At 51.4% G+C, this 15012-nt stretch overlaps 1 protein-coding gene across 2 annotated transcripts; it reads left to right on the top strand.

Annotated features, from left to right (window-relative positions):
• The first annotated feature begins 158 nt into the window (after positions 1 to 158).
• On the top strand, positions 159 to 12548 carry SAXO5 (stabilizer of axonemal microtubules 5). Of its 2 annotated transcripts, none has more exons than XM_065578480.1 (8): positions 159 to 3090; positions 4257 to 4360; positions 5014 to 5108; positions 5241 to 5356; positions 7164 to 7282; positions 7783 to 7984; positions 10514 to 10599; positions 11161 to 12548. In XM_065578480.1, the coding sequence occupies exons 1-8, from the start codon at positions 2523 to 2525 to the stop codon at positions 11347 to 11349; spliced, it is 1479 nt and encodes a 492-aa protein (XP_065434552.1). In that variant the 5' UTR covers positions 159 to 2522; the 3' UTR covers positions 11350 to 12548. The 2 variants fall into 2 exon arrangements, with proteins under 2 accessions (XP_065434552.1, XP_042717946.2); XM_042862012.2 differs by having other exon boundaries at positions 10511 to 10599.
• Positions 12549 to 15012: the final 2464 nt, after the last annotated feature.

The following is a 15012-nucleotide window of genomic DNA, read 5'->3' as shown; positions in this document are numbered from 1 at the left end:
TAAAAGCAGCAAAGAGTCCTGTGGCACCTTATAGACTTACAGACGTTTTGGAGCATGAGCTTTCGTGGGTGCATCCGAAGAAGTGGGTATTCACCCACGAAAGCTCATGCTCCAAAACGTCTGTTAGTCTATAAGGTGCCACAGGACTCTTTGCTGCTTGCTGGGGGTGTTACTGCTGAGACTGACTGGGAGTGCCCTTTCATGGGCAGCGGAGCTGGGGGCTGAGGATTTGTAATCCCCTTTGACCTGGGCCTGAAAGTCTCCATATCCCTTTCCCAGTCTGTTGCATCATCTGGTAGTTCCCAAACCCTGGGTGAAGAACACTGGGATTGTGATAGGAACTAGCAACTTCTTGAGAGTGTGTGAGAAACAGCTAGGTTGTGTAAGTGTGATGTGTGGTGCTTCAACTCTGAAGCTGACCTCATAGCCCCTTCTCCTGCATTACTGGTTCCCCAGGGAGCAGAGCTACCATACTAATTCACAAATTGCACGTTCCATTCCGTATCTGTTCTGTGTCTACCTCCTGCTCAGTAGTTTTGCTGAATCAGGCCTCAGGTTTGCGAATGAGGGTATGGTAGCTCTGCTCCCTGGGCTGGGATAGAGGGTTGTTAACTGGCTGATTTACCTTTGATGTCACAGTCCCACAATGTCACCACCAACCATGAGCTGTTGTGGGGCAGGAGACCAGGGTTTGACGGGGATGGTACTGATCTTGCCTATGCTAGGCTTAGGCTACCAGTTCATAAGCAGACGTAGCACTGCTGCTTCTCTGAAATCTCGTGGCACTGACACCTGTAACTTACCCTCTCGTACGCATGTTCTCCTTCTCTTTAGCCCTCTTCCTCTCCAGTAATTTCTCTGTTTTTTGTTCTCACTTTCTCCATCTTTGTTACTCCAGATATCATCTTCTTCACCTCTCCGCTGCTGAGATTCCATTATGACATGATGCTTTTATGATAACATCACAGGACACTGAAAATTCTGCAGTTGATTGTTTAGCTTTGGGTGGAGATGAGTTACAGTCAGCTTGTCTCAGGCGCAATGAATGGATGAGGAGTACCGTTTGAGGGTTCAAAGGAAGAGACACATTGATTAGCATTATTGTGTGAGGCCACAGTTCTGTTGTCAGATGCTAGTTAGTGTGTGAACTCCTGCGGAGCCAGCTCCCTTTTTAGGATTTGCCCCATAGGCAGTTACTCACTGGGTTTAGGTTGTCTTCAGTTTTTCTTTTCAAAGTCTAAATAATTCCTTTTCTTGTCTGGAGTCTTGTGTTTGATGCGTATGGCCAATTTATGGCTATTTAGGTTGTAAACTCTTGGGGATAGGGCCTGTTATTTCCTTGTAAGCATGTACCAGCACAATGATTGCTGATTGGGATGCAAGGAATAATAATAATACACTGATCAAAGTCAGTCACCTTGGAAAGATAATTTAATCTCGTTTATAGGAAAGACCAACTCTGGTACGCATGCAGCTGTTTATTAAACACGCTTACATGCTTTGCATTAATTTGGACCATAGAGGTGCAAAGCCAGCCCACTGCCGAGTGCTCTGGGCTAGTGTCCACAGATGCCAGCTGGCATGTGGCTCTATCCAAACTCATGAGTCACATGCATGGCCATTTATATAAGAGAACCCATTCAGGCTCTCCTGTGAGAGATGGGAAGCGCCTCTCCCAGCCGAGACCAGGTTAGCACCACTCCTTTGACCAGCTTGGCCATGGGAAGTGAGTCTCAGCTGAGACTAGGACAGCGTGGTTTTTACTCAGCCAGAGGGGAGGTGACTCCCAGCCCAGCTTAGTTCAGCATGGGTCCTATTGGTTTGCTTTTGGGGCAGGCTGCCTTTGGTTCATTCTATAAAACTGCTTTCTGAACTACCCGGGTAGACTGAGTTTGAGTCTCAGCTGTGGTAATAGGCACTGACTGTACACATGGCACATCCAATCCTGGACGGAGGAGCTTGGCTAACGTCCCTCTATCATCTGGCCCCATTTGGCCATGTTTTAAAATATTGCCCTTTTGGTTCCAATAATCCTGTTAGAAATATCCCAGAACCTGGCACGGGGTGATTAGCAAGTAGTCCAAAAGGCCAACTTCCTGCATGCTTCCATGAATCCCTGAGATTCTGTAGCCCAGATTCTTCCCGGTAGTAACCCTGCAATGTCTATGGATTGACAGCAGAGATGAATTTGTATCTGAGGCAGGACAAAGCCCCAGTTGCTTCTGGGCTGCTCTTATCATGGCACTGGGGGAGAGCAGGACAGCTCCACGGGAGGATGTACCCGCAGTTCTGGGATTGCTGGGAGCTCATTTCATTGTAGAGAGTGCAAATGTTTGCTGTTCAAAAGTGGCTGCTTCTGGGATGATGCAGGCTCCTCCTACCAAGGGCCTTACTTGGACATCTTGTAAGGAACAGTCAGAGAATAAAGATCCTTATCTCCTGTTCCTTCTTATCTCTTGGAGGCTCTTGCTCTTTGTTCTTTAGGAAGGGAACAAGGCAGCGAAGCACCTGAGTCTGATATCATGTCTCTTCCTTTACAGGGGAAAATGGCAGCCACTGGCCAGTCGTTAATCCCAGCCCCGCTCACAGGGATTCCCTTCCTAAAGGCCTCACATTTTCAGATAGGGTTTGACCATAGACCACAGGGAAACGTTGTTGAATCTCCTTTCCGCACTGATTTCCCTCCCTTATGGGGCAGTTACAAACCAGACCCAATTCTGCTTCCAAACTCCAAGGGTGTTTTGAATCAGGATATGGATAAAGCCAGGGAAACCTGGTCAGAAACCCACCTGGCATTTCCAGTGAGATCCCTGGAACCAAAGCCCAAAGTCTGTCCCCCAGAATCTCACCTCCAAATGCATGCAGATTCCCAGACCAAAATTTTCACCTCGACTGCAAGGGAGAGCTACCCTTGGCCAGACGTGACTCTGCAGGGACCAGCCTCCACCAGAGCTGATTACAATAAGGAGGAAGATCATTTTCCTTGTGGAGACAAAGACAAACTGAAGCTGCTGCCTTCTGTCTATCGTTTTTCATACCCAGCGTATGAGATATTCGAGCCCATTGCCAAAGCGCCATGTGTGCATCTGGGTGAGTTGTTTGGGGCTCTCTCTGTCAGGCTGTGGCCTCGTAAGTCTCAGGGCAGGTGGCATGCACGGGCACTGGGGTTTTCATTGGCTTGGTTTAGGTTTCCATTACAACCAGTTTAAGTCTGTATTTACTGTAGTGAGTGGAATCCTTTATCATCAAAGTGCTGAGTTCTAGGATCTAGAACTATTTAAATATCACTGGTCTCCCTTTTATAATTTCATGTGTGAATTTGGTGATCATGATAGTGAGAGGCTTATAGCAGTGGCTGGCGGTGCATGTGATGATACAGGCTTTCACTATGCAGCTCTGCCAGTGCACCTTCCTCTTTACCTGTAGCACCCTCTGATATTCTAGTCTTGGCCCCCACCCCATAGCTTGGCTGGTGCACGCAGTCCTGCCTTGCAGCATTCCCAATATCCCTGGTTTCTGTTACAGTCTGTGCTTCTCTTTAGCACAGGCTGCCAGTTGTGCAAAACTGTGTGGTGGTTTTGTGTTGTGCACAGATCAGGTCTACCTGACACAGATACATTAGTGACCTAGTGCAGAATTTGGACCCAGACCTCCGGAGTTGAAAGGCCAGTGAATGTGTTTACTTGCCGTGCCAGCCAGTGACCTCACCACTCTAGGCAATTACAGGAGAGCCAAGATGCAATATTGTTAAAGAAGTCAATTCCCACTCGCAAAGCCTGTGCTGAAGGGCTTTGCTGAACTGTGGCCTCAGTTCCAGAGTAGGTCCAGTGGAATTTGCTCCTTCGGTGGTGGTCTGTTTGGTTTTGGTCCAGGAGAGAGTGATCTTTGATCTGTGGAAAAGGCCACTTTGTGCCCTTGCTATCAGACTCTGATTTCTTAGCTCTGGATACTTGCCCAACCTGAGAGCCACCATGGTCTCCTAAACGCAGTGACTGGGGAATGGGCAGCACAAAATCCCTTTGTTCTAGGCAGACAGCGCCCCAGGCTGAAGGGTTGTCAGGGATGAAGTAGCCAAGGCAGAATAGCGTTTTCCTCTAGTTTTAGTGGGTAGATACTCCAGGTCAGTGTGAGACTGGGCAGAGAGCAGCTGTCTTGGAACCCTAGATCCCATGTCAGTTTCTTACACTTCCTAAGAACTGTAATTGAGAACTGCAAAGGAGTAACTCAGATCATTCCCTCTCTGTGTTGTTTGGCAGGAGGAATTCCCACAATTAAAGGTGACAGATGCTCCTACTATGGCACTTCTTATCAAGCACAGTTTGAGGGTGGCTGGATCCCTCCTGTGAAGTTCTGTGGAAAGGTAACATCACAGTCCTATAAATTCAGCCATGCTGCTTCCAATTCATATTATGATGGGACTAAGCCTTCTAAAACACTGCTTCCCACTCAGGCAGCCTGTGGACGTGGAGCCTAGTGGTTAGCTATGGGGAGGGGAGCATAGGAATTGCCAGTCCTGCGGTCCTGTTCTGAACACCTGCTTCAGAAGAAGGTGCAGGTTACTCTGTAATGACCTGTCCATATGGGAAGCTGCTTTCTAACATCAGCTGGTGGTTGGCTTGTGCCTGAAGCAGGAGATTCTGTAGCTTGTGTATATATTTTATCCGATTTGTAACGCTGGCTGTTCTCATTATCCATATAAATATCCAGTCCTTGCTTGGTCCCTTCCAAGCCCTTGGGCTCAGTATCTGTTGCAGTGAATATCACAAATCTTGACTGGGTGTCACAACTGCCAGAATGAAGGAATAGTCTCTTTGGAACTGGGAATTCCAGTAGGCAATGAAGGGGTGATGTGTGCCCTTCATCCTCATGGTTTCTGCACCACTGGCTGGAGTGTGTGCTGGGGAAGCCTGAGTGCTCGTGGAGACAGTCAGCAAAGTCCTTGTTTCCCTTGTAATTAGCTGGTGAGGTCTGCTCTGTAGCAGACAGCATCACTCAAAAGTGGTTTCTCTGTAGAGCAAGTCTTCCATTGTGTTTGGAGACCCCAGGAGCAGTGTCAGTACCAGCGAGGAGAAACGTGCCTATGCTCTCCAGGACACAAGGAACCACAGGTAGCCAAGTAGTACATCTGAGGGGTTGTTGCTGTCCCAGGCTCTGTGGTGCTCGCTAAAGGCAAGCTGTCTTTGAGCACGTCACTCACAGCTCACTACCTTATCTCAGCAACTCACATCTTATGTCTGCAGAGTCTATGACAAAGAATGTGCTGTCTTCCAAATACACAAGACGAACATCAAGCCAGGGGATGATCGCACCAGATTCTTTACTGTGACACTGGAGTCGTTCCCACGGCGGGAGCTAGGTATGGAGGGATGGTGACCTGACACAGTGAGAGATCACATAGATAGTACTGTTGTGCCTTCCTATTGGCCAGAGAGTATACTCCTGGGGGAATTCTGCGCCATTACACGCGCACCATTCATGTGCTGCACATATTTTTCATGTTTTAATGAATGGGAGAGGCTAGGGGTCAGCCAGGGTCTGCATGGGGGAAGCTCCCTAACAATCCCTACCTGCCCCCCCAAAAAACATGTTCCAGACTTATTCCCACCCAAAACCCTCCAAGTTCACACCCAGGCTCCTTCCCAGCAATTACTTCCCTCGCCCTCAGCTCCTCCATTACCCCTGACTCCACCAAGCCTTCGCACTGCTGCTGAGGGATGCAGAAAATGCGTTTTTTTATTATAGTTAAATGATTACTCAGAGTTCTGTATTAATATGCCTAATAAGGAATCTATTTGTCAAAAAAACATTTCCTGAATATTTTTTGTTGTCTGTATTGTTACAGACTACTTGCTGACAGGTATTTTGAAATAATTTACCAAAATAATTGAAACTGGTATGATTATATTGTGTTATTTTGACAAACAAAATATGCAGAATTTTAAAATATTGTGCGCAGAATTTTTAATTTTTTGCCACAGATATTCCCCCAGGGGTAAGCGTAGCATTTACAACTGACCTTTCCTGTGCCATGCTCCCTGCTCGCACTGTTTTCTACTTTCTGAAGATATTCCCACCCCATTTCAAGGGGCAGACAGATGTGTGCTTTGAGAACCACACCTGTTAATTTCCTTGGCTTGACTCTTCCTCTGGTACATGGGCTGGGGAAATTTGGTCTCCCTGTTACTAGCACGCTGCAAGATCTCACTGTTATTGCCCCTACTGGACTAGTGTGAAACTTGGATGACTTTGTTTTTGCAAAACCTAAGCCAGTGCTTGGGGGATCAAATCTGGGGCCAGTTTTATCCCAAATTCGATCGTGCTCAGAGAAATTTCTCCCCCCATCGCTAAGTCTCAGAGATCGTGCTGGGCCAGATAAATGCCTGATGTAAGTAGGTGTACATCAGTTGACTTCAGCGGGGGGGACCTGCTTACACCAGTTCTGCATTTGGCCCATAGTCAGTGAAGATATGGCCTCCACATGGATATCTGTCCTGTTCCTACCCCTATGTTATTCCCACCCTTGGTTTGTCCCAGAGGCAGCAGATCCTGTGTCCAGAAAGCTCAGCTGCCAGCATTCTGCCTCAGCTCAGACAGAACTGGGAGCCACAGCTACTCAACCCTGTATCCTACCCAGTAGTGTTTGTATTACATAGCAACAAGAGGCCCTAACCATGGCAATGGGTCCCATTGTGCTGGGTGCTGCACATACACATAGCAGGAGATTTCTGTCCTGAAGAGCTCAGAGAGGCGGGAGAAAGGAAGGATTATTGTTCCCATTTTACCGACAGGGGACTGAGACTCAGAGATACTAAAGTGTAGATTGTCAGGAGCTCAGCTCCTACTTAGGCACCAAAATCATTGGCCAGATCTTCCAAAATGCTCAGGACCCAGCATCTCTGACTGGGAATGGTGAAGAGCCCCCACCTAAGCTTGGGACCCTACGTGACTTGCTCAAGAAAAGGCGTCTATGGCGGAACTAGGAAATGAACCCAAATCTCTTGCCCCCACCTAATGCCTTAACCACAAGACCAGCCTTTTTCCACATGCTGAGGACACAGCTGGGAGGGTCCTTCCAGCTGTCCATCCCACCCAGGAATGCTGCGGTAGCGACAACCTGTTCAGAATTGGGAACCCTGACAGGACTCACTTCTTGCCTTTACCAGCCCCCGTGAAAGTTACGTGTCTAAGCAAACAGACTTCATCGATCCCTAAAGGCGACGAAGACCTTGAGAGGAGTCGGGAGCGTGTGACCACCACCACTAACCGATTCTTCCACACCCAGGTCTGTGCCCTGCCTTTCACCTTTCAGCAGCAGCTATCACGGAGCAGCGCTGTGTTCTAAAGATCACTGAATGTGCCACAGGACCAGAGCTGCTTCCTGCTGCAGGCTAGGGTCTCTAAAGGACACTCTGTCCTTGCTCACTCGTAACATTCACGCATGGCCAGTCTCCTGTCCCAGTCTTTGGGCACATACCCTAGGAGGCCTGGCTCCTGTTCCGACTGCCACAGTGCACCCTTCGCCAGGGCTCGTGGAGAGCCTCCAGCGAGGCCAACTACAGAGAGCTCATTCTCCAAAGGCCAGCTGGCGAGAACCACGGGATCATTGTGGAGTCACCATCCCTAGGCAGAAGCAATGCAGGATGCCAGAATCCTGCAACTAACAGTGGGGACCTGGGCCCTCTCTGTGTTGTCTGAGTGGGGTGCTCATACTTACGGCTGGAAGCCAAGTGGAGCATTTGGCTACAGCACCTGCCCGTTAACTTCTGCTCTTGTTTACTCCAGATTGACCTGGGGGAACGTCCACCTCAGCCAGACGTGCCACCGTGGAGACAACAAAGCAAAGTGCCCCTGGGTGACAAACATTTAAACGCCTGTTTCTTCAGCACGACGCAGCACTCGGACTATCAGCCGCCACCCAAGAGCCAGAGGGAGACGTCCAGCAGCAAGAGCCACCTCGAGAGCCACGTGCCCTTTAATTATCCCAGTAAGGCGAAGTCCCGTAGACCCTAGAGCGGCTCCCAACCCTGGGACATGTCCCAGGAGCAGCTTCAGGCTGCTGTGCCAGCCGGGTGCTCTCGGCTGCTCCTTGCATGGGATCCTGGTGCTCTGCCCCTGCCAGTCACTCTGCCTGCAGCGGGGTGAGCTGGGTATCGGAGTGATGGGCGTGTTTGGGTGGGAGGCTGCAGGCCTGTGCTGCACTGCGATGGGGGTTGTCTTTGTCTACAAGAATGGGACAGTGACCCCAAAAGCCAGGCAGGGAACTTGTGCTAGCACAGCGCCTGGCAGTGCTGGTCAGCACTCCCAGGGACTGGCAGGTGGATGTTAATCTGGAAGGCTGGCCACCTCCCCAGAGGAGCAGTGTCGAAGTGCTCAGAGACCAGAAAGGTGCCACCTGTGTGAGCCTCAGGGTTGCACTGCCATCTTGTGGGTGGCTTGTAGCATATGCCGTTGGACACGAGCCAGACACTCGCTCTTCTCTTCCTCTTGCTGGAATTTCCACAGCTGACTTCCAGAAGCAAAGGCCTTCTCTCTCTCGCTGGGTTGGAAGAGGTAGTGGAGTGTGTGAATTATAAGCTTTGTTTGTGCAGTCCCAGGCCGGGATTTATACGGGGCTTTGTGTGGAAGAGGCTAAAAAGATCCCCTCTAACCTCTTGGTTCTTTGCTCTGGAATCTACTGAGAGAGAGAGAGAGAAAGTGTGTGTGTGTGTGTGTCCATTCCTTGTTATTTGCATTATTACTGAGTGAACGTATCCTGCTCAGTGTGGCCACCACCCGAGCGCCCCCTTGTGGCCCAGGGTGCCTCTGCAGTGCCCTGCCTATGTTTTCCCCTTCTTCAGGGCTCCTTCAATGACAGTCCACACAGTGCTGCTCAGTCAGTGTCCTGGTCTGGGTTTTTAGTAAATGAACGAAGTTCCCAAAAGCAAACACACACATAGAGAAACATCCATCCAGTCTTACACTGGGCACAGCCCCTCCGCCCTGAGGCACTGTCCCTTCCTTGGGGCTTATTGCAGGAGACCCCCTTTCTTGGCAGTTTCCTCACTGCAGGAGACCTGCTGCCTTTTCTATTTGAATCACCTGGTTCCTCTCAGATGCGGCTCATCTTATCATCCGGGCTGGTTTTAGGCAGGACATTCATCCGGTTTTACACTGGACAGTCCGGCTTTTCTAATGTGAATCCCTTGCCGCTGCTGAGATAGAAATGGATATTGTTTTGTTCAGTAGCAGATGGGAGATCCCATAATGAAGAACACGTGGTCTGGCAGCGTCACACACACCGTGCATGCAAAGTCAGGCCAGCGTGCCCCCCGTGTGGTGTGAGCTCACGCATTGTGCATGCAAGGTCACGCTGAGGGGGATGAGGTCACTCTGAAGTACCAGAATGTCCAGTAGCCTGGGTCTGTGTGAGTGGCTCCCCTAGTTGGCTTAGCCCCAGGCTCTCTGGACCACAAGCCAGTCACCCTGTCACGATGACAGCTCTGGAGCTATCCTGCTCCCCCTGCATGAGCAACCTGACACTCCCTTGCTCCTAGGCTGGGAGAGCTGGGATAGGGTGCTGGGATGGCAGGCTGTGCATTGTGCGGGCTGCACAGAACTGCCCCCAGCTTGCCTCTCAAGCTGGCAGGGGATAGAGTCCAGGTCTCTGAAGCACTGGGAGCAGGAATCTTGGCAGGTCGAGTTTTCCTGCACTAACCTGGGAATTTCTATAGTGATTCAGAGCAAAGATCCAAAGTAATCCCCTCTCCTGTGTCTGACCGAGGACAGCACCCTATGCTTCAGGGAAGGTGTTAACCCCATAACGGACAGTTCTGCAATAGCCTGGCTGTAAGGGTAGATTCTCTCTAACCCGTGTCGAGAGAGGTTGGCTGAGGGGCAGGAAGGTCTAACAATGGATGTTTATGTTCTCCATATAACGTCTAGTCCTGATGATGTCTAGTGACAGGGAGTTCCACAGGTTGGTTATGCATTGGGTGAAGAAAAATCCTCCTTTGATCATTCTTAAACTTGTTGCCTTTGTGTCCACCTGTATATGACAGGGTGAACAGTGACCAATCTGCCTTTTCCGTGACATTCATGATTCTGTATATTGCTGTCATGTCCTCTCATTCACCTCCTCTAAAATAAACAGTTAGTCTTCAACATTTGTCTTTATAGAGAAGATTTTCCAGAGCTCTAATCATTCTCCTCCCTGTCTCTGAACTCCCTCTAATCCTCTTGTGTCCTTTGAGATCAGGTGACCAGTCCTGCACGCAGCATTCCAGATGAGGTGGCACCATTAATGTATAGACTGGCATTGCAGTGTTTTCCATATCATTCTTCATCCCTTTCCTTATGCACCGTGGCAGTTTTTCTGCCTGCATCTGTGCAGAGAGCTGCCCATGGTGAGGCCTGTGTCTCTACTCCCAGTCAGTGCAGACCCCAGACAGGTCTGTGATTGAGTCAAACTGCAAAACTTGCCTGTTTCCTGCTCATTTCATGCCTTGACTTTGCTCTTTATTCCATTTGTGAGCAGGTAAAGGCACTGTCACGACCACACAGGCTATGCTGGTCCCGCACAAACAGTGGATGCTCCGGCCCTCAGAAGAGTCGCTGCAGCAGGTACGGCAATAGCTGGCGTATGGGGCCAGGTTCAGGACAAAGGCCTGGTGAGAAGGATAGCTGAGCAAGTCTTCATGCCCCCCAGCAGCTGGGAGGGAAAAGGACACTGCAAGTGGACCCCACAAGTAGGCCTCTCTGGAGGGAGCAGGGAAGAGTCGGGGGCTGCCCACCTCTGAACTTGGGCCCAGTTAATAGCCCAGGACACAATGTGCTGCCCCCCAGCGGGCCTATTTAGATACCAAAGGCTCTCCAGTGAACAGACTGGCAGTGGAAGGGGCGGGCGTTACTGGGTGAGGCCAGAGCCACCCCAGCTGCCATGGGGATCTGCCTCTTCCATTGTCAGCAGGGAAGCCTCTGCTTTTCTGCCAGAGGGCACGCAGGGTCAGAGCAAGCGAGGGGGCAGGCTGCTCAGAGCTGCTGGCTGGCCTAGACTTGAACCCTGCTCCCTACAGGCTAGTGGTCAGCAGCCAGAGAGCTGAGCGGTGGTTGACTTCTAGGGGCTGTGAGGTTAATGACGGAATCCCCCCACACACACCGCAATGGCCTTTCCTGTCTCCCCAGATTAAATACTCTCACCTGGTCCCACCATGGCAGGGGCAGCGCTTCTTTGGGACTGAGCATCAAGATGAGTTCACCCCCAAGTACAGCGGCCCTGTGACTATCTGCGGGGGGAACTTCCAAGTGAGCAGCATCCCCCTGGGCACCCTGAAGAAGTACAGCCCCCAGAGGCACATGGTCTTTGCAACATGACGTGCCACCTTCCTATAGTGGCTCTCAATGCCACCCTCCAGGGGCTGTCTACAAATAAACACAGGTACCTGGCTTCTGTGGAGATGCCCTCCCTGGGGTCTGTAGCACCTGGCTGAGGTCTCGGTGCCAAACTCATCTCAGGAATTGGGCGGAGTCGTAGCAGGGATGAACTCTGCCAGCTAGCGACAAACCTGCCTCCAGGTCAGCTCCGGGCTGCTCCTGCTGAACTCCCATTCACAGAGGGGGTCACAACCTAGCTCCATTTCCCCTTGATGGGGGTGGGTAACGCATCCCAGCTGGGAGCCGAGCCCCCTTGTGCTGAGCGCTGCTCACTCACTGGGCAGGAGACTGTCCCTGCCCTGTCTGAACTGACCAGATGGACAGCGAGTGAAAAAGGGGACAGGCACAGAGATGAAGTGGCTTGCCAAGGGGCATGCAGCAGGTGAGTGGCAGAGCTGGGGACTGGCTAGGGAAAAGAGGCGGTCGAGTGAGTAGGGGCTTGGGAGACCCAGGTTCAGTTCCCAGCTCTGCCGCAGCCTCATTGTGTGACATGGGGTAAGGCACTGAATCTGCCCCGTGAAAAGGGGATGATACTTCCTACCCCTGTGTAGCTAAAATTCATTGGTTGTGACATACCCGGGCACGACCGGGAGGAGGCCAGACAAGTACCTTGCTAGAAAAGAGCCCAGGTCTCCTCAGTCCCAGGTCAGGGTCCTGTCCACTGGCCCCACTCTGTATCTGCTGCGGAGCCTTCTCCCTTCTATTTCTCTGTCTTATGGAAGCAGAGTTTTATGGTGGCACTGTACCCACACAGACACCTGTGACTTACCTCTGCTCCCGAGGCAGCACCAGGGACACCATGGCAGCTTGGGCCCCTGTAGTTCCCATCACACCGTTATGGCTTTGTGCCCCCACCCTGAAGTGGGATATGTGTAGGGCCCAGACACCCACAGAGAGCCCCAGTGACTTCAGTTAGGGGTTGCTGTTCTGCAGGACAGGGACTGGGCAGAGGTAGGGCACCCAAACTCTCTGGCCATGTCCCTCCAGCTCTGGAGTTCAGGAGGTGCAAAGGGGCCAGCAGCTGAAGGGTGAAGAAGGGATTCACGTATCAGGGAGTAGCCGTGTTAGTCTGTATCTACAAAAACAACAAGGAGTCTGGTGGCACCTTAAAGACTAACAGATTTATTTGGGCATAAGCTTTCGTGGGTAAAAACCTTATTTCTTCAAGTGCATCTGAAGAAGTGAGGTTTTTACCCACGAAAGCTTATGCCCAAATAAATCTGTTAGTCTTTAAGGTGCCACCAGACTCCTTGTTGTTTCTGAAGGGATTCATGTACAGCTGGAGCTGAGCGGGGTCTTTGGGCCAAGCGATTTCCCTGCTGCTGGGGGCAGCAGCAAGTCTAGCAGGAGGGGAGGTTTCAGGCTAGTACTTAGCAACCAACAAAGATTTTCCCTCCCTTCCTGCCATGGATGGGGGGGCTTGTGGGGGAGAGTTCGATTGAGATGGGGAAGCCTCCAGCTATAAGGGGGAAAACGGCAGCTGAGGAGTCAGGGTGTAACAGTGCCAGAGTTTGAGGCCACAGAGGAAGAACACTGGAAAACAGCCCCGCTGTGACCACCCCTTCTATGGGCAGCACCAGGGACTTCCCACCCCTGCGGCTGATCTGGGTGCCCAGTCACCAGTCTGGTAAAGCCCTGATCTCACAGCCTGGCTGGGAAATGACACCCCCATAAAATACTTGAGCCACCTTCCTCACTGCCAGCCTAAAAAGGAACAAAAGGGCTGGTGCAGTGCATGTGGGCGGCAGGCCGGTAGCTCTCAGCCCCTGGTAGCAGCCACTCTCTGCAGTAACTTGGGGAGTGGAGGGCTGAGTGTGAGTGAAAGTGGGGGGGATGCTGCACTAATGGGGCTAATTGCACACTTCCCACAGCCTCCAGTCCCATCTCTGAGTGCGAGTGCAGGGAAACACTAGCAAAGCTGGGAGGGGCTCCTCTGCCGAGGCACTCAGTTGTGAGGGGCTGTAATCCCCTGCTGGCTGGGGGGGTGACATGATGCAGTGGGTAGTGCCATGAGAACCCTAGGGCAGAGTATGCCCCCTGTTGCCCACCCTGCTGAGCAGTGACTCACCCACGTAGTGCTGGTGCCTTCCGTGCATCTGCATGAGTATCTGCTCCCCGGCATGCGTACGGCCTGTGGTACTTCATGCTAATAACCCACCCTTCCTCGCTGGCTGTGCAGCGCAAAAGCGTCTGTTGCACAGAACCAGGGCCTGTGTTCTTTGCTCCTTTGTTGTGCAGGAGCAGGTGGTGGGAACCCACGCGACTGAGAACAAACCCTGGGAAAACAGTCCAAAGCTGCAGGGTGATTCCCTTCGCTGGAACCACTAGAGAGCCTGGGCCCATGCCTCCAAGAGCCTCTTCCCCAGGCTGTGAGCTGGCAGGGACAGAGGGATGTGTCACCTCTCCGCTGGGTTTAGACAGAGATCAAAGGCAGAATGAGAGATACTGTAAGCTCCAAGTGTGGCCTGGAGTCTCTCCCCTCCTGAGCACTGGCTGCATTTCAGCACAAGGGCTTCATACAAGGTCAGTGAACGCTAGTGCAGAGAGGAACCCGAGGCTGAGGAGGTGGCAGAGCAGGGCTGTTCTCCAGGGGGTGGGGCAGTGTCTTTGCTACTGGAGTTGTAGCTCACTGTTTTTGCCTGGATGCTGAGTTTGCACTAAACCTTCTCAGCATGAGGATTTGAATGCTGATTCGGTGCTGTACTCTAGGTCTCCTCCCTGGTGTGGAAGCAGAGTGAGGGGTCAGGTGCTGCCATGCCAGCTCCCCCTTCTCATGCTCTTCCCTGGATCTCTAAAAGCAACATCAACGAGAAAACAGACTGTGGTTTACTAAACCATTTCGACCTACTGCAACTCTCATGTGGACAAGACCCTCCACGTTAAACATCTTAACGCTCTGGGAGATTTTGAGGCTGCTCTCTTCCCATCACCAGCTACAGACCCCTAGGAAAGCTCTGGTTTTATGCCTGAAGATGTGAATTCCTTAGGAATCCTGCATCTCATGGGACAGGACAGGGCTGGTGGTATGAAACAGCCAGAACCTAGATTTGTGCTGAAAAGCTAAGACCAGCTGTCTGAGGATTCCTGGGGGCAGCGGGCTATGTAGGAATGTTCTCTAGGGATATTTACCTGCTTACACAGAACAAGAGAGAGCACCAAGTGTTGCTATTTCCTGGTTCGTTAACGGTATCTCATGTTAAGAATGAGGCTAATACTCCAGGCTGTCTGGATTGTATGGTCCCTGAGGTAGGGAATGTGGCCAAATCCCCAGCTGGTATAAATCATTTACACCACCTGAGGAGCTGGCCCATGTCTTTTACCTGACTGTGAAGTAGCATCCCCATCTGTGCTGCTGTAGCAATAAATACTCCTACCAAATAATAATTAACCCCCCCCCCCCCGCCCGCCTCTGATCTGGCCCAGCTGGGCTGGAGATTGGTGCAGGGTTATTGTGAGTGAGGGGCTGAGCTAACCCCGTGCTGTCACTGGAGAGATTTGCCAGTATCCAGAACATGTCTCCGCAGAGCTGGGTGAGGCTGGTGTCGGCGGAAGCAGTGTCTGGGGGGTACACCTGACCATGGCTGGTGGTTGTTGCTAACCCGC

Source organism: Chrysemys picta, chromosome 25, assembly GCF_011386835.1.
Source record: "Chrysemys picta bellii isolate R12L10 chromosome 25, ASM1138683v2, whole genome shotgun sequence".
NCBI classification, from domain to species: domain Eukaryota; kingdom Metazoa; phylum Chordata; order Testudines; family Emydidae; genus Chrysemys; species Chrysemys picta.
The sequence above is the reverse complement of the archived record's forward strand: the minus strand, read 5'-3'. Positions and strand labels throughout refer to the sequence as shown.